This window comes from Rana temporaria, chromosome 11, assembly GCF_905171775.1.
Source record: "Rana temporaria chromosome 11, aRanTem1.1, whole genome shotgun sequence".
NCBI classification, from domain to species: domain Eukaryota; kingdom Metazoa; phylum Chordata; class Amphibia; order Anura; family Ranidae; genus Rana; species Rana temporaria.
In genome coordinates, this window is record NC_053499.1 from 46,972,614 (window position 1) to 46,993,245 (window position 20,632).

General features: G+C 39.1%; 1 protein-coding gene across 1 annotated transcript in view; it reads left to right on the forward strand.

Annotated features, from left to right (window-relative positions):
- Positions 1 to 20,632, forward strand: part of LOC120917303 (mucin-5B-like) — an 83,122-nt gene that overhangs the window by 23,429 nt on the left and 39,061 nt on the right. Inside the window, 12 exon segments of the mRNA XM_040328506.1 lie at positions 18 to 118; positions 1,818 to 1,969; positions 2,071 to 2,209; positions 3,467 to 3,577; positions 3,728 to 3,907; positions 3,989 to 4,228; positions 5,475 to 5,631; positions 5,729 to 5,857; positions 7,601 to 7,754; positions 9,656 to 9,693; positions 11,049 to 11,252; positions 13,662 to 20,558. Coding sequence (XP_040184440.1) covers positions 18 to 118; positions 1,818 to 1,969; positions 2,071 to 2,209; positions 3,467 to 3,577; positions 3,728 to 3,907; positions 3,989 to 4,228; positions 5,475 to 5,631; positions 5,729 to 5,857; positions 7,601 to 7,754; positions 9,656 to 9,693; positions 11,049 to 11,252; positions 13,662 to 20,558 — 8,502 coding nt within the window.

Sequence of the window (20,632 nt, forward strand, 5' to 3'; positions counted from 1 at the left end):
GTGTTATAATTATGCAGCTTGTCAGTCCCCTATGGTGTACTTTGACTGTACTAATCAAACTGCCGGCACAAAGGGATCCGAGTGCCAGAAGAGTTGCCACACCCTTGACATGAACTGTGTAAGTAATCCTCTAGAAAAGCATTATTAATATATTTTTTTCGCTAGCTGAGTTATTAATATGGTCCTTACAATATAGTTACATGATACTGAAATTGGGAAAAATATGGAAGACGACATTGCTGATGTCCTTCAAAAATTGTTAGTTGCCTGATTATTACTGGCTTAGATACATTAAGACACGGACTCAGAACAAGCATGCAGGCCAGGAAAATTAGAGTGAAGCCTTTCTAAACTGTGCAAGTTAGTAACTTAGAAAGTACTGAGGCCATTGAATGAGAGCCAGAGAACTGCAATGGCAGTCTCTATACTTCCTCACGACATGTTTACATGACTACAAGTGATTTACCTAACTGCAGTGGACTGGTTGATATAACCAAGGTGTATGGAAGAAGAGTGAATGATTATGGACACTTGCGTCAATCTTTGAGATCTATTGGCTCTATTTAGACAATATTCGTACCCTGGAAATGTTGAGTTAAGGAAATGTCCATGACTTTGGCACTGTATGCTGTTTTACTGCTGCCATTATTAGTGCATTCTAATATCACAAAGCAGAATTCAAGACACGGGTTTTTGTTACTCTTCTATTACAAAGAGAGGATGCAGAGCAAGATAACGTTTTTGTTGCTGGATTATCAATGATAGTAGTTGCCATACAAATAGTCAATGGGGACAGATTTATACTTTTTTCTTTCCTTTTTCCTTGTGCCAATTCCCCCTATGTCCCCAAAACACATACATATTGTTCCAGAATGAAATAAATACATAATACTAAGAGGATTTAATATTAGTTACTGTTCAAAAATAGAACAAACAAAATTAAGAGCCCCTGAAACTCACCAGAAACATGTCCACATTGGTAAAATCAGATACTGACACTAGCAGAAACACGCTTGCATAGATAATTGTGCTGACAACCAGAAACATCCAAACAGAAACACAATCAGTCAGTACCATATTTCCATATTTACACAACCAGAAACATGTCCAAGACAAAATTAGTACCTTTCTGATATTATAAATTTGGAAAAAACATGCAGTCACAATCTCTAAATTATCTTCCAAATGATTGTGTCCTAGTGGAACAGCATTCAGTAGATGATGTCACTACATGCCAGGGGGTGGAGTTATTTCAGGAACATAGGAGTCTATGTAAATGGCCATAACTAGCAGTGCCAATGCTGTGTAGGTTCCACTAACAATGCCCACGCCCCACATTAGGGGAAAAGGGTGGCAGCTTTGGCTCCCTAGACCATGGCTTATATGGCTCACCCAGAAATCCAGAAATGCCAGTCACTACACAGCATAGGTATGTTTTTATTGTTTTGTATATGTTTTCTATATGCATTGCATTATTTTTCTTACAAAAATAGGCTAACAGAGATTATGTTTTTGTTTAGTTTTCAATAGAGTGAGCAAAGGCTTCAAACCTCTGCTTGTTTTTTCTTGCTGTATGTGTTCCCATTGGGGAGCAATACCCTCACTTCCTGTCTGGGTGACACTGGCACTGTCATGTGAAAGGGAGAAAAAATAAATCTCCCTGGTGGCGATGCAAATAGTACTGCCATACTCCAGTTGAAACACATTTAGCATTAAAAAAAATCTATTTAAAAAAAAAAAAATCTGCCACCTGGGCATAATTATGGTTTACAGCATTATGTATGAGGGTCTTTCAAAATGTTTTCTTTCTGTTACAGTACAGCACACAATGCATGTCTGGCTGTGTGTGTCCAGATGGACTGATTGCTGATGGAAATGGAGGATGTGTGCAAGGGGAACAATGCCCATGCATCCATAATAGCAACCCTTACTCACCTGGAGACACAATTAAGGTCGGATGCAACACTTGGTGAGTCCATAAAACTGCCAAAACAAAATGCCAGGTATATATCTTATTGTACACTGTTTATGACAATGAACTCTCTAATATACTACTCTATCTAATTGCAGCACCTGTAAAAACAGAATGTGGGACTGTGATAGTAAGCTTTGTATGGCCACCTGTGCTGTATATGGAGACGGCCACTATCTTACTTTTGACAGCAAATCATACAATTTTGATGGAAACTGTGAATATACCTTGGCTCAGGTAAGTAAACTTGATTTAACTGCTCAAGTAAGCAGGTAATAATTATAAAAAAAAATTATATCATTGTACAAACCTAGTTAAGGCATAGCTAGACAAGTTTATGTCAATTATGTTTGGGTTAGAAAAAAAGTGACTCTTTAATCTAAATAGAGTTCAAACGTTGGTGTAGCAGTAATTAAGGTTATCAGTTAGATTAGGGAATTCTAATGTAATTCTTAACAAGATTCAGAGTCATATTACTCAGTACTCGTGTGAGGTCTGAGATGAAATTTTCACTATACTTTCTGGCTGTCATCTAATTCTCGGCCACATGGGTCCTAGGACAACTTGAAGATATAGGGTCAGGATTTCATTGTCTAAATGTTCAGGTTTTAAATACACATGTTGGGGGGGGGCAGGGCGGGGGCTAATTAAGTGTAGGGCTTGGGGGTTGGGAACAGCTGTAGAGATTGAAGGACATTTATCAAAACTGTGTTTGTATGTGGTTGCTAGTTTGTTGGCTACCTTTATTTTTAATGCAAGTTAGGAACAGATTTGTTTTATACATATTCTGTATAATACATTTTCTGATATAAAAATAAACACATCTGTATTTAAAAAGGGATCCTTAACACTTCTAAGCTTCTGATTCTGAATTTCTTCCCTAAAAATAAGTGCTTGCAGTTTTGCAGTACAACAGAGAAAAGAGGTGAATGATCGCTATTTGGCAGTATGATCATGTTTTCACACCAAATAAATGCGCAATTTGACAAGCAATAGCATTAATACATGTTCCTCCTTCTATATTGGGTTCATGTTAAGGATGGAAGGACAATTGCACCATTGGTACTCTTTACTTTCAGATCTCTGACCTTGATTTCTACTGTAAATCACTTTTGGGTCAAAAACAAAAAAAGACTGATAATAAGACTAAAACATTACATGTTTATGAAATAATATGGTTTAGAAAGCTTCAGATTCTTTCATGCTTTTGAAGAATGCAGTAGATTTGTAGATTTGTTCAAATGTACAATTCATATTTCACTATGTCCTGAATTCTGTGATTCCCTGCATATCACTCAAATCTTCATGTAAATACTCAGGCTAAAAGATGTGCAAATCACCAAATCCTCCAAGTTACAGGAATATCTGTAAATGTATAGTAACATTAGCATACTATGTTGAACTATTTAATAGTACCAGTTGTACTTAGTTATATTTCACAGTTTAAACCACTAAAATAACTATTGTAATGTTTTTCTTAACCTGGAAATTTAGGACTACTGCAGCAGTGACACTAACAATGGAACTTTCCGGATCATCACTGAGAATATCCCATGTGGTACCACTGGAACCACCTGCTCTAAATCAATTAAAGTTTTCCTTGGCGTGAGTATATTTATTTTCAAATATATATTACTAATGTTGTATTTATCCTGTATGCCCCCATATACCGTAATTAAGATGAGAGCAAAATCAACCCAAAAAAGCTAACAAAACCATTCTGAGTTCATTTTTTTTTTTTTTGGGGTTTCGCAGAATTATGAACTCATACTTGCTGACAACACATTTGAGGTTGTGCAACAAAATACTGGAAATTATGTGCCATACAAGGTGCACCAAATGGGTATCTACATGGTGATTGAAGCACTCAATGGTCTGGTCTTGGTGTGGGACAAGAAAACTAGCATATACATCAAGTTGGATCCAAGCTTTCAGGTAATTCATCTTTAAATATTTAATTTAGTAATAGTTTATCTACAAGTAGGTTGCTATAAATACTTGTTTTTTTTCTTCTAGGGTAAAGTCTGTGGTCTTTGCGGTAACTATGATGGCAACTTTGTCAATGACTATACCACCAGAAGTTTGGCTGTAGTTGGAGATGTGATGGAGTTTGCTAACAGCTGGAAGCAGTCTCCAAGTTGTTTGGATGTTACAGACGTAGGAGATTCCTGTGCCCTGAACCCATACAGAAAAGCTTGGTCCCAGAAACAGTGCAGTATCCTCACCAGTGTAGCATTCGCAGATTGTCACTCCCTGGTAGGTCTTATATTTAATCCAGCTAACTGTAGTATTACATACTCTTTTAAGTATATCAACTTTTGTTTTCACAATTTTACTTCACTTAAAGGTTACATTCCTCTAAAGCTGAATTCAAGCAAATAAAATTATAAATAAAAAAATGCTTTTGCAGCAGAACACACCATCAATCTGGAGTTATCCTCCACAGTACTTTTACTCTGAGCCCAGTCATTTTTTAATCTTCTAAATTAAATCACAGCCAGCATCATGCAGCCCACTTGTTCTGAGTCCAGACTGCCATGGGCCTTCCATATAAAAAATATATGTATTAAATATTACCTGACTCTCAGGAACTTCCATGGCACATAACGTATCGTTTCTACGATGTGTGATATTTAAGTTTTACCTGATAATAAATAATGTGTTAATATTATTTCCAAACCTACTTCATAAAGTAAAACTATGGTCTTCTTAAAAAATAATTGTGCTGCAGCATATAATTATAAGTAAACCTGCAGTTACAGTATTCTTTTAGTCTCCCTGAAAATTGTCACAAATACCTGTTGATCCTGCTACTGTAGTCCACATAAAGCAGTTTCATGTGATGGTAAGGCAATGATGCTGCACTGCTCCTGAATTCAGAGCGGAGTTACACAGTTACATAGTTACATAATTAGTCATGTTGAAAAAAACACAAGTCCATCTAGTTCATCCAATAATATAAAAAACAAACAAACATATAATCCCACCAATAAAAACCTATAACCACAGTTGATCCAGACGAAGACGAAAAACCCCAGCAAAACATGATCCAAATTGCTTACAGCAGGGGAAAAATATTCCTTCCTAATCCCCGGAGAGGCAATTGGATATCCCCTGCATCAACATTATCTATAAATGTTGCCACTACCATGTAGACTGTGCCTGCCTGCACTACAGTGAGATGGCAAGATGTTGCAGTGGGTGTGGCTATTACCAGTGCCACTGCAGTGCTGATTGACAAGCTTGTAGCTTGCCTATCAGCAGCTGGAAACACCTAGTCTTGTCCACTGCTTTCTGGGTTTACAGCACTGCCTCAGTTGCCAAAGTCCTCCCACTGTGAGCTGCAGTGTCTGAAAGGGGGAGCATTTGAGACACAAATGAAAGGAAGACTTGGCACAGTCGGGGAAGGTTTATATTCAAGATATTGTTTAAAATTATGATTTGCTCACCAGTGTGCATGTAGCTTCCAATCTAATACATTTGCATATTGTGCCAATCTCAGGTGAATCCAAATAAGTTCTATGATGCTTGTGTCACTGACGCATGTGCTTGTGATACTGGTGGAGATTGTGAGTGTTTCTGTACTGCTGTAGCTGCATATGCCCAAGCCTGCAGTGAGGCCGGAGTCTGCGTCAACTGGAGGACACCCACTATGTGCCGTGAGTAGATTTATATTCTGATAACAGTACAAGCGATACAGTCATTAAATATGATTGATTCTTTGAAGAATAATCTTAATTTTCTTTAAACCAACAGCAATTTTCTGTGATTTCTACAATCAGCAACAGCTGTGTGAATGGCACTACAAACCATGTGGTTCTCAATGCATGAAGACCTGCAGAAACCCTGATGGTGTATGCTATCACAACCTGCCAGGCTTGGAAGGTAAATATACTGTAACTGTAAATTGCAAGTGGCTTCAGAATGAATGACACAATTCAGTTTTAGACCTCTGTGAATACTTTAAATGTTTGTGACTCCAGTAAAAATTATTGTTATGGTCTATGCAGAAGTGATATATTGTTAGACCTCGTACACATTGTTAGACCGTTTTCCTCGACAGAATCCATCAAGAAACTTGGTGGCAGAGCTTTTTTGCTGAGGAAAACGGTTGTGTGTATGTTTTTAATCGAGAAAACTGTCGAGGAACGGGAGTCTCAATTTCCTCGTCGTGTTCCTCGTCGGGCTGGTTTTCGACGAGAAACACGTTCGTGTGTATGCTAAGAAACCCGCGCATGCTCAGAATAAAGTATGAGACGGGAGCGCATCTTCGGTAAAAGTAGCGTTTGTAATGGAGATAGCACATTGGTCACGCTGTAACGGTCTGAAAAGTGCAAATCATCTCTTACCAAACTTTTACTTAACACGCAGTAACATGAGATTAGCAAAAGCAGCCCCAAGGGTTGTGCCAGTGGAATCGAACTTCCCCTGCCGTTGTATGTGTTGTACGTCACTGCGTTTGAGAACGAGGAGATTTGGTCTTGACAGTGTGTACGCAAAGAAAGCTTGTCAAGTTTCTCCACAAGCCTGACAAGGAACTCGTCGAGGAAAACGATGTGTCTTTTACGACAAGTTCCTCGATCGTGTGTACGAGGCCTAACACGTATGCCATTTGTTGTGAATAGTGACATACAAAAAATGCAGTAACATGGGAAAATGAATTACAAGATAAAATTACTGACTAGCTGTTATGTATTTCCAGGTTGTTTTCCAATTTAAAATGCCACATACAAAATGTTAGGGTATGTTACAGAATAATATAGAGATACATACATCATAATTAAAGAATTACTGGAACTTTACAGAATACTGCACTGTCCTGTTTAATTTTTGAAGGATTGGGGGATACAAATGTTGGGAATACCCTTCCCTGATAATAAATAATGATCTTTAAAAAAATGTCCAAACCACAGAATTACAGAAAATTATTAACCACCTGTGAATTTTTGGTGAATGGCACATTCACTGCTTTATAAATATGCAGGTTGTTACAATCATACACTTAACCTTATGGCTGCTTTCTTCTGAACCACAGTTTATATGTAACTCATCCAGTTCTATCAACAATTTATTTCTAAGTTTTGGCTTAAAGCGGAGTTCCACCCAAAAATGGAACGTCCGCTTTTTGGAATCCTCTCCCCCTCTGGTGTCACATTTGGCACCTTTCAGGGGGAGAGGGGAGCAGAAACCTGTCTAATACAGGTATTTTGCTCCCACTTACAGGGATAGATAGCCGCAGTATCCGTGGATATCTACGCCACGTCCGGTGCCTCCTCCGTCCCCCTGCTGTCTAATGGGAGACACACAGGTTCCAGAAGACAGCATGAATCTATCAGATCATGCTGCTTGACTCGCGCATGAACAGTAGGGAACCAGGAAGCAAAGCTGATGGCGGCGGCAGCACCTGAGAGCTGAGGGACAGATCGGCTTCAGGTGCCAACATCGCGGGAGCCCTGGACAGGTAAGTGTCAGCAGCTGCAGTATTTGTAGCTGCTGCCTTTTTAAAAAAAAAAATAATTGGGTGGAACTCCGCTTTTCCTTGCATTAAATACTATAATTGAAAAAATAATTCTATTATTTTCTTCCTTTACCTTTTTAAAATGAATCATGTTCTGTCTCTTTGTGCAGGTTGTTATCCAAACTGCCCACCTGAAAGACCTTTCTTTGATGAGGATAAAATGGAATGTGTTCCTGTTTGTCCCTGCTATTCGGTTAATGGAACAGTATATAATGTTGGTGATGTCATGCCCCGCAATAGTAATGATAGCATCTGCACCACATGGTAAGACTTATTTAGTAAAAGGGGTAAAAAGAAAAAAAGAATATATGTACTATGTAGTATATATATATATATATATATATATATATATACACTTTATTACCAATGGTATTGGGACGCCTGCCTTTACACGCAAATTAACTTTAATGGCATCCCAGTCTTAGTCAGTAGGGTTCAATATTGCATTGGCCCATAGAACAGCTTCAACTCTTCTGGGAAGGCTGTCCTCAAAGTTTAGGAGTGTGTCTGTGGGAATGTTTCACCATTATTTCAGAAGCGCATTTATGAGGTCAGGCACTGATGTTGGATGAGAAAACCTGGCTTACAGTCTCTGCTCTAATTCACCCAAAAGGTGTTCTATAAGACTGAGGTCAGGTCTCTGTGCAGGCTAGTCAATTTCCTCTACCCCAAACTCACTCACACGTGTCTTTATGGACCTTGATTTGTGCACTGGTTCAAATCATTTGATGGAGGGGCAATTATGGTGTGGGGTTGTTTTTCACGGGTTGGGCTTGGCCCCTTGGTTCCAATGAAGGGAATTCTTAAGGCGCCAGCATACCAAGAAATTTAGGACAATTTCATGCCCCAACTTTGTGGGAACAGTTTGGAAATGACCCCTTCCTGTTCCAACATAACTGTGCACCAATGCACAAAGCAAGGTCCACAAAGACATGGATGAGCGAGTTTGGGGTTGAGGAACTTGACTGGCCTGCACAGAGTCCTGACCTCAACCCGATAGAACACCTTTGGGATGAATGAGGGGGGCTGCTGCACACAGAAAGTTTTTTATCTTTATGCAAAGAATGAACTTCAGAACCACTTTAACCTCCCTGGCGGTATGATTCTTTCTGGTTTTAGGTGCTGAAAGCGGTACAATTATTTTGCATGGAAATTTGGTGTTTTATATTGTAGGCCTGCAATTCTTAGGAATAACTCACTTAAATCTGTCCAAACCAGAGTCTAGTAGACTTCCCGGGTATGATAAAGTTAGAAACACAAAATCATAAATTATAATATAATAAATAACTATAAATAATTATAACAAATAATAATGTAATTATAATAAAAATTATTCAATAATGTAATCAAATCAAAAACACTGAAATTTGCTCAGTTGCAGAGTTGTCGCTGTTATTACTTTTACTGTTTGATCACAAATTTCCCCACAAATCACTATCGCTCAATTCTGCAAGTGATTCTAATTTATTATCGCTGTTTTCTAGCTGCTCTAAAAGCACTTTTGATGTAAAGGGACACTTTTTGGTTGCTATGGACAATCTCCAGTTTCCAGGCAGAAAGAACAGTTTTTATTATATAAAACTGCATGCAGGACACTGGACAGACCACTAGGGACAAAGGGGATGTGCAATTATTTGATACAGTACTGTAATCTGTAAGATTACAGTATACTGTATGTATATAGTGTGTTTAACTTTTTGAATTTGGTGCCGAACTCCATCCCCATGCGTCGTAACGTCGCAGGGAACGGAGCTCGGCACTTGGCACTGTGAATCAAGCGAGGAGACACAGCGGAGGAGCTTGCACACACAGCGGGGACACATCGCAGGATCCAGGGACAAGGTAAGTAACTTTCCCTGTATCCTGCAATGCGATCCCGAGTCTGGCTTGAGGTTACCGCTTTTGGTATGTAAAATTCACCCTGAGCCAATAAAAGTTGATCTTGGCCCTGTCCCTTTCACATCCTAAACTTAATAGAAAGCAGGAAGGGGCAAGGTCCAGAAAATCAAGATTTTCAATTAATGTAGCTACCTATATCTTTTGATCTTATTTTGAGATGCTGTTTTCACTAAAGGTAATCTCTGCTTACACTTTTTTCATCATATGCTCAGTTTGAATTGCAAAAGGTGCTTGATGAGCACTTTATATTTTACTTTATTTTACAGCAAGTGTACCTTGAAGGGAAAAGCATGCACAACTGAAGGTAAGTTTAAAATTCATTCATTGTCTTTTTTAGGCTTTTTCTCCTTTATTTTCACCTGGTGATTCTGCGAGTAAGTCTGTTATATATGTAGCAGTTACAGAAATGGGAAAAAAACATTTACAGGGGAGTTTACAATGATTGGCTTTTATTCATTTAGCAGGGTTGTTAAATAAACCTAGACTTTATCACCTGCACTTAAATGGCCAAGCTGTTATTTGCAAATACAGATATCTGTCAGACTTGGATACACTTAATGATTTATAAGGTTTACGGGTGAATAACAAAAAATATAAACTCAAGCAAACAATTACAGTACATGCAAGATTGAAGAGGTTGTAAAACCTTGTTTTTAAAAATAAATAAATAAAAAAAACATGCCTATACTTACCTGCTCTGTGCAATTATTTTGCACAGAGCAGCCCCGATCCTCTTCTTCTGGGGTCCCCTGCCGGCACTCCAGGCACCGCCCCCATGTCACTGGATTTGATTGACAGCAGCGGGAACCAATGATGTGAACATCAGAGGTACACGTCTCAAAGGATGCATGAAATGTGTTCTTTCATGTAATACTCAAGGTAGGGAGATGTGACGTTTATGAGAGTCCTCCAACTCCTCCCATTAACCTCTACTTTGCAAAGGCCATCAGAAAGAGCCAACAATGATATCACTTAGTCTCAAAATGATTTGACTGAAGATTTTTAAATTCATGTTGATCAGGGAGAAGGTGTGTGTGGGGCAAAGGAAAGTATCATATACCGTATTTGCCGGTGTATAAGGCGACCGGGCATATAAGACGACCCCCTAATTTTACAGTTTTTTAAAGATTTTTTGCCTGTACTCACCGTATAAGACGACCCCCCTTCTGAGGCTTCCGACTCTTCATATTTCTTCCTTCTGTAGCCATATTCTTATTCCTTCTTGCTGGAGCTGGAGCCAATCACGGCGAGCGATGTATTCTATTAATGAATACAAAGCCTGCTTGGATTGGCAGAGGCTGTAACAACATCAGCCCACGCCTCTCTGACTCTCAAAGCCATTCCAAGCAGGCTACTATATGTAGCCTGCTCGGATTGGCAGAGGTTGTTACTCCAATCCAAGCAGGCTCTGTATTCATTTGAATACATCGCTCACCGGGATTGGCTAAGCAGTATATACTGTATGTAGCCGAAGCTATTTGCAGTATTACCGCACATCCAGCAGTCATCCGAGTAGCTGACTCGGCGTATAAGACGACCCCTGCTTTTTGGCCAGTTTTTGTAAGTGTAAAAGGTAGTCTTATACGCCAGCAAATACAGTACATACATTGCAATTCAGTTTTAAGCTTTCCTCACAGAATATTTTCATGTATTTTGCAGAATGTTGTATATATGAAGGAAACATGTACAAGTCTAACCAAGTTGTTTACAACACTACTGATGGAATGGGAGGCTGCATTGTAGCATACTGTATTGGCAAAAAAATCGTTGGTAGTATCACTCCCTGCACAACAACGGCACCAACCACAGTGTTCAGCTTTACTACAACCTCTACTGTCTCAACCACCACAGTAACCACTCCAGGTAATTTATGGTCATGATTTCTAATAAAATGCTATTTATTTGAGAAACTGCATGAAGGTAGATAAAAAGGTAAAGGAGAAGGTTAAAAAAAAAAACAATGCATGTCACTTAACAACTGCCATGTCACTGTCCAGGGATTTCAATGTAGTACCTGTGTGTGTGGTGACTCCTACTAATCTTAAAGCGGAGCTCCACCCTAAAGTGGAACTTCTGCTCATCAGAACACTCCCCCCCTCCTCTTTTGTTTCATCAGTCCACAAAACATTTTCCCAGTAGTGTTGTGGTTTGCCAAGAAGCTCTTTAGGAAACTTCATGCACAGAGCAATTTGTTTTGCTTCATCCATGGTGTTCTGCCAAGGACATCCTGTAAGTTCAAAGACTTATGTATGGTAGATTCATGAACATGAATTTTTGCCAGTTCCAGTGATGTCTTCAAGCCTTTACCTGATACTTGTGGGTTTTTCTTTACCTCATTTAGAATTCTTCTTTGTGCCTTGGGAGTCATCTTGGCTGTACACCCATTTCTAGAAAGAGTAGTCACAGTACTAAACTGTTTCCATTTTTAGACAATTTGTCTAAGGGCGTATCCACACTAGGAACAACATGTGAATCACACAAAAGCACTGTGCGGTTCCTGTGCAATTCAAATGCAGTTCTGTGCAGTGCAATCACACTGCACCAAAAGTACATGCACTTCTTTTTGAAACGAGCAGCAACTGCATTGCATGGGACTTTTCTTTTGTGACCTGCTTTGGGGTATAGTTAACTTTAAACTGCCCCTCCCCCCAGCAGATCGCTAGGGCAGTGCAATTGGAATGCAGTACGGGAAGCTGCACATTCTTGTGTGAACGGGCCCTAACTGTTGACCAATCGATGCCTAAACACTTTGAGATTGCTTTGTATTCCTTTCCAGCTTTAAGCAGATTAACTACTCTTGATCATATGTCCTCAGAGAGCCTCTGTTTTGTGAGGCATGGTTTACATCAGTTGATGCTCTTATTAACAACACTCTTAAAGTGTTTGAGTGTCTTTTATCAGTCAAAGTAGCTCTAAGCAACACCTCCAAACTGATTTCATTAACTGGACTCCAGGCATGGAAACTACTGACTCCAATTAGCTTTTGTTGAAGCAATTAGTCTATGGCTTGACTTACTTTTTCTTCTAGCATTGTGAATGTTTAATGGAATGTGTTTAATAAAGAAAGGAGAAATTAGAATTGTTTATGTTTTATTATATGTGTATGTGTTATGTGTCGCATTGTGCTTGTCTATTGTTGTAACTTAGATGAGAATCAGATCACATACTTTTTCTTGCCACTGTATATACTGCATTTGTTTTATTATTTAACAATGACAATTGCTTTAAAGACCTAAGTGATACCTCATGCAAGGTCATACATGAGTCATACATCATAACTCATTTATTCTATGTTGTATTTTAATTGTATGGATGTTTTATGTGTACGGTAGTTTTTATTTGGTGTTAATGGCTGTTATTGGTAATTTTTTCTTGTGTTTTTGCATCTTGTGCAGTCTATTGTTGTAATCTTGTGTTGTCTTTGTTAAGTGTGTATGTGTCGTAACAATTTCCCAAATTCCCAAGTATTCTGTATACCACATGTCTGGAACTCATTATAATTTTATTTTTGCTAGTGTATCCAATCATTTTTAATACTCAGTCCAAAAAGATTTTAATGTTTTTCCAAAGTTTTAAAAATACTTTTTTGTAAACATTTTTTGCCACACTTTGTACCAAAAACATCATTTGATTATATAAAAAAAATGGGACTATCTATAGAATAATTTTATAAATGTATATCTAAAGCAATTATAGATGTTTTCAAATGATTAAAACAACAACAAAAAAATGTTTTACTTTTTAAAATTAATTTTACTTTCAAAATGGAAAAAAAAATGGTGGGGGTCTGTATCATAAGTAACAGCAGAGGTATTGTAGAATAGGCCCACTAACTGAAATGTGCAAGTAGCTTTGGAGTTTAAATATTCAAAGTCTGATTTTACTTTTTCTACAAACTAAAAATAAACATACCACATTTTTTTTATTCACTAAATGCAATATCTCAAGTGTAATTTAAACTTTTTGGTAATAGAGCACACTTATGATTCTAGTAGGCTTAATTTTTAATATATTTTCCAGTGAGAGTTAGAGAGCAAAATGCCCCCAGTTTTTAATGATTTAAATATATCATACGTATTGAAAAGTAAGTCTAAGTAAAGAACAACATACAGGTTAAAGATAAGGAAAGCTGAATGAGACAACGATTTTACAGTAAAGCAGACAAAGAATTTGGGAACATAACAAACAATGCTGTATATACTTCTGATTACAGATCTTAAAAATAGTATGATAATGTCACTAAAAGAAGCACTCTTTGATTATTTCTTCCAGTGTGCACTGTAACCATGAAAGACGCAGGTTGCACTTGGTCGGACTGGATTGACGTGGACTATCCTGGAAATGATGAGGAGAATGGAGATTTTGAAACTTTTGAAAACATTAGGAAAAAAGGAATTAATATATGTGCTGCACCTCAGAATGTAGAATGCAGAGCAAAACATTTCCCTGAAGATGCCTTGGAAGATTTAGGTCAACAGGTGACATGCAGCAAATATGTTGGTCTAATTTGTCTCAATAGTCAACAGCCAGAGCGACTGTGTTACAATTATCAAATCAAAATTCAGTGTTGTTCTTCGACAACAACATGCACTAGAATTGAAACATTACCAACACCTTCTACTACAATAGCTACAGGAACAACTTCGACACCAACAATATCAACCACAGGTGAAATATCAACAACCCCACACTCTACTTATACTAAAACTATTAGTACAACACAGACGCCATACACTAAATCTACACCATTAACGGTTAGTGGAACAACAACAACCTCTACTACTTCCACGTCATCAACCACAACAGGAACAACTACTTCTACTGTATCCACTACCCCCACCTCAACAACAAAATCAACCAGCAGTGCAACAACTACTCCTAATTCTTCCACCACCAAAACTACAACAGAAACACCTCACACTACATCTAAACCATCAACGACTTCTACAACAACAACATCTACTACTTACACAGGATCAACCTCTCAATCTACCCCTCATTCTACAACACCATCCACAAATAGAACAATAACTTCATCTACACCTTCCACCCTTTTATCCACTACAAAATCTATCACAACGTCAACAACCTGTGCATTAGCAACTACAATGAAATGCTACTGGACACCATGGATTGATGACAGCAGTCCGATAATTAAATCCTACACTGACAGTAGTGACCGTTCAAGAGGTTCTTCTAGTAAAGAATCCCATGGTCAATTTAGAGATAACTGGATTGAGGATGACCACAGTCCATCAAGGCTTGACTCTAAAGAGAATCAAAAGAGCTCTCAAAGAAAGGATTCTTCACAAAGAGATCACAATCAATTTGGAGACAATTCTAATGAAAGAGGTAGCAAGAGTTCAAGTGGGGAGGACAACACTCGTTCAAGATTGCACTCTGATGAAAATCAAAGGAGCTCTTCAAAAAAGGATTCTTCACAAAGAAATGACAATTTATTCAGAGACAATTCTAAAGAAAAAGGTAGCAGGACCTCAAAAGGCTCTTACAGTGAAGAACACCAGAATCCTTCCAGAGTAAAATCCAGTGAAGAAAACAACCCCTTGGATAGACTGACAAATTCTGGATATGAAATTTGTTCATTGCAGGAAATGGCAAGCCAAATAGAGTGTGAGGTGGCAGATTCCAATAAAATAGCACCTAATTCTGTTTCAAAATGTAATGTAAATATGGGACTTGCATGCCTCGATCCAAATCTACGAGGACCAGAGTGCTCAAATTATAAGATTAGGGTGCAGTGTTGTTCTACATTCTGTGGTGAAACAACACCTGTTTCCTCAACAACAGTTTCAACCACAACAACTACCACCACTGTTCCTACAACCTCATCCACAACTAAAACTACTGCTACTACGGTATCCAGCACCATTACAAAAACACCAACCATTACTTCCTCTGTGTCCACATCGTCAACCACAAGACCAACAACTACTTCTACTGTATCTACTACCCCCACCTCAACAACAAAATCAACACCACCAACCAGCAGTGCAACAACTACTTCTACTGCATCTACCACCACCAAAACAGAAACACCAGTTACTTACATAATACATACACCTTCAACCACAAGTGGAACAACTACTTCTACTGTATCCACTACCCCCACCTCAACAACAAAATCAACACCACCAACCAGCAGTGCAACAACTACTTCTACTGCATCTACCACCATCAGAACAGAAACACCAGTAACCTACATAGTACCTACACCTTCAACCACAGGTGGACCAACTACTTCTACTTCTTCCACCACCAAAACTACAACAGAAACACCTCACACTACATCTAAACCATCAACGACTTCTACAACAACAACAACCTCTACTACTTACACAGGATCAACCACTCAATCTACCCCTCATTCTACAACACCATCCACAACTAGAATAATAACTTCATCTACACCTTCCACCCTTTCATCCACTACACAATCTATCACAACGTCAACAACCTGTGCATTAGCAACTACAATGAAATGCTATTGGACACCATGGATTGATGACAGCAGTCCAATAATTAAATCCTACACTGATAGTAGTGATCGTTCAAGAGGTTCTTCTAGTAAAGAATCCCATGGTCAATTTAGAGATAACTGGATTGAGGAGGACCACAGTCCATCAAGGCTTGACTCTAAAGAGGATAAAAAGAGCTCTCAAAGAAAGGATTCTTCACAAAGAGATCACAATCAATTTAGAGACAATTCTAATGAAAGAGGTAGCAAGAGTTCAAGTGGGGAGGACAACAATCGTTCAAGACTGCACTCTGATGAAAATCAAAGGAGCTCTTCAAGAAAGGATTCTTCACAAAGAAATGAAAATTCATTCAGAGACAATTCTAAAGAAAAAGGTAGCAGGACCTCAAAAGGCTCTTACAGTGAAGAACACCAGAATCCTTCCAGAGTAAAATCCAGTGAAGAAAACAACCCCTTGGATAGACTGACAAATTCTGGATATGAAATTTGTTCATTGCAGGAAATGGCAAGCCAAATAGAGTGTGAGGTGGCAGATTCCAATAAAATAGCACCTAATTCTGTTTCAAAATGTAATGTAAATATGGGACTTGCATGCCTCGATCCAAATCTACGAGGGCCAGAGTGCTCAAATTATAAGATTAGGGTGCAGTGTTGTTCTACATTCTGTGGTGAAACAACACCTGTTTCCTCAACAACAGTTTCAACCACAACAACTACCACCACTGTTCCTACAACCTCATCCACAACTAAAACTACTGCTACTACGGTATCCAGCACCATTACAAAAACACCAACCATTACTTCCTCTGTGTCCACATCGTCAACCACAAGACCAACAACTACTTCTACTGTATCTACTACCCCCACCTCAACAACAAAATCAACACCACCAACCAGAAGTGCAACAACTACTTCTACTGCATCTACCACCACCAAAACAGAAACACCAGTTACTTACATAATACATACACCTTCAACCACAAGTGGAACAACTACTTCTACTGTATCCACTACCCCCACCTCAACAACAAAATCAACACCACCAACCAGTAGTGCAACAACTACTTCTACTGCATCTACCACCATCAGAACAGAAACACCAGTAACCTACATAGTACCTACACCTTCAACCACAGGTGGACCAACTACTTCTACTTCTTCCACCACCAAAACTACAACAGAAACACCTCACACTACATCTAAACCATCAACGACTTCTACAACAACAACAACCTCTACTACTTACACAGGATCAACCACTCAATCTACCCCTCATTCTACAACACCATCCACAACTAGAATAATAACTTCATCTACACCTTCCACCCTTTCATCCACTACACAATCTATCACAACGTCAACAACCTGTGCATTAGCAACTACAATGAAATGCTATTGGACACCATGGATTGATGACAGCAGTCCAATAATTAAATCCTACACTGATAGTAGTGATCGTTCAAGAGGTTCTTCTAGTAAAGAATCCCATGGTCAATTTAGAGATAACTGGATTGAGGAGGACCACAGTCCATCAAGGCTTGACTCTAAAGAGGATAAAAAGAGCTCTCAAAGAAAGGATTCTTCACAAAGAGATCGCAATCAATTTAGAGACAATTCTAATGAAAGAGGTAGCAAGAGTTCAAGTGGGGAGGACAACAATCGTTCAAGACTGCACTCTGATGAAAATCAAAGGAGCTCTTCAAGAAAGAATTCTTCACAAAGAAATGAAAATTCATTCAGAGACAATTCTAAAGAAAAAGGTAGCAGGACCTCAAAAGGCTCTTACAGTGAAGAACACCAGAATCCTTCCAGAGTAAAATCCAGTGAAGAAAACAACCCCTTGGATAGACTGACAAATTCTGGATATGAAATTTGTTCACTGGAGGAAATGGCAAGCCAAATAGAGTGTGAGGTGGCAGATTCCAATAAAATAGCACCTAATTCTGTTTCAAAATGTAATGTAAATATGGGACTTGCGTGCCTCGATCCAAATCTACGAGGGCCAGAGTGCTCAAATTATAAGATTAGGGTGCAGTGTTGTTCTACATTCTGTGGTGAAACAACACCTGTTTCCTCAACAACAGTTTCAACCACAACAACTACCACCACTATTCCTACAACCTCATTCACAACTAAGACTACTGCTACTACGTTATCCAGCACCATTACAAAGACACCAACCATTACTTCCTCTGTGTCCACATCGCCAACCACAAAACCAACAATTACTTCTACTGTATCTACTACCCCCACCTCAACAACAAAATCAATACCACCAACCAGCAGTGCAACAACTACTTCTACTGCATCTACCACCACCAAAACAGAAACACCAGTTACTTACATAATACATACACCTTCAACCACAAGTGGAACAACTACTTCTACTGTATCCACTACCCCCACCTCAACAACAAAATCGACACCACCAACCACCAGTGCAACAACTACTTCTACTGCATCTACCACCATCAGAACAGAAACACCAGTAACCTATATAGTACCTACACCTTCAACCACAGGTGGACCAACTACTTCTACTGTATCCACTACCCCCACCTCAACAACAAAATCGACACCACCAACCAGCAGTCCAACAACTATTTCTACTGCATCTACCACTACCGGAACAGAAACACCAGTTACTTACATAATACATACACCTTCAACCACAAGTGGAACCACTACTTCTACTGTATCCACTACCCCCACCTCAACAACAAAATCAACATCACCAACCAGCAGTGCAACAACTATTTCTACTGCATCTACCACCACCGGAACAGAAACACCAGTTACTTACATAATCCATACACCTTCAACCACAAGTGGAACCACTACTTCTACTGTATCCACTACCCCCACCTCAACAACAAAATCAACATCACCAACCACCAGTGCAACAACTACTTCTACTGCATCTACCACCATCAGAACAAAAACACCAGTAACCTACATAGTACCTCCACCTTCAACCACAGGTGGACCAACTACTTCTACTTCTTCCACCACCAAAACTACAACAGAAACACCTCACACTACATCTAAACCATCAACGACTTCTACAACAACAACAACCTCTACTACTTACACAGGATCAACCACTCAATCTACCCCTCATTCTACAACACCATCCACAACTAGAATAATAACTTCATCTACACCTTCCACCCTTTCATCCACTACAAAATCTATCACAACATCAACAACCTGTGCATTAGCAACTACAATGAAATGCTATTGGACACCATGGATTGATGACAGCAGTCCAATAATTAAATCCTACACTGATAGTAGTGATCGTTCAAGAGGTTCTTCTAGTAAAGAATCCCATGGTCAATTTAGAGATAACTGGATTGAGGAGGACCACAGTCCATCAAGGCTTGACTCTAAAGAGGATAAAAAGAGCTCTCAAAGAAAGGATTCTTCACAAAGAGATCGCAATCAATTTAGAGACAATTCTAATGAAAGAGGTAGCAAGAGTTCAAGTGGGGAGGACAACAATCGATCAAGACTGAACTCTGATGAAAATCAAAGGAGCTCTTCAAGAAAGGATTCTTCACAAAGAAATGGCAATCCATTCAGAGACAATTCTAAAGAAAAAGGTAGCAGGACCTCAAAAGGCTCTTACAGTGAAGAACACCAGAATCCTTCCAGAGTAAAATCCAGTGAAGAAAACAACCCCTTGGATAGACTGACAAATTCTGGATATGAAATTTGTTCACTGCAGGAAATGGCAAGCCAATTAGAGTGTGAGGTGGCAGATTCCAAAAATATAGCACCTAATTCTGTTTCAAAATGTAATGTAAATATGGGACTTGCATGCCTCGATCCAAATCTACGTGGACCAGAGTGCTCAAATTATAAGATTAGGGTGCAGTGTTGTTCTACATTCTGTGGTGAAACAACACCAGTTTCCTCAACAACAGTTTCAACCACAACAACTACCACCACTGTTCCTACAACCTCATCCACAACTCAAACTACTGGGTCTACGGTATCCAGCACCATTACAAAAACACCAACCATTACTTCCTCTGTGTCCACATCGTCAACCACAAGACCAACAACTACTTCTACTGTATCTACTACCCCAACCTCAACAACAAAATCAACACCACCAACCAGCAGTGCAACAACTACTTCTACTGCATCTACCACTACCGGAACAGAAACACCAGTTACTTACATAATACATTCACCTTCAACCACAAGTGGAACCACTACTTCTACTGTATCCACTACCCCCACCTCAACAACAAAATCGACACCACCAACCAGCAGTCCAACAACTATTTCTACTGCATCTACCACTACCGGAACAGAAACACCAGTTACTTACATAATACATACACCTTCAACCACAAGTGGAACCACTACTTCTACTGTATCCACTACCCCCACCTCAACAACAAAATCAACATCACCAACCAGCAGTGCAACAACTATTTCTACTGCATCAACCACCACCGGAACAGAAACACCAGTTACTTCCATAATACATACACCTTCAACCACAAGTGGAACCACTACTTCTACTGTATCCACTACCCCCACCTCAACAACAAAATCAACATCACCAACCAGCAGTGCAACAACTACTTCTACTGCATCTACCACCACCGGAACAGAAACACCAGTTACTTACATAATACATACACCTTCAACTACAAGTGGAACCACTACTTCTACTGTATCCACTATCCCCACCTCAACAACAAAATCGACACCACCAACCACCAGTGCA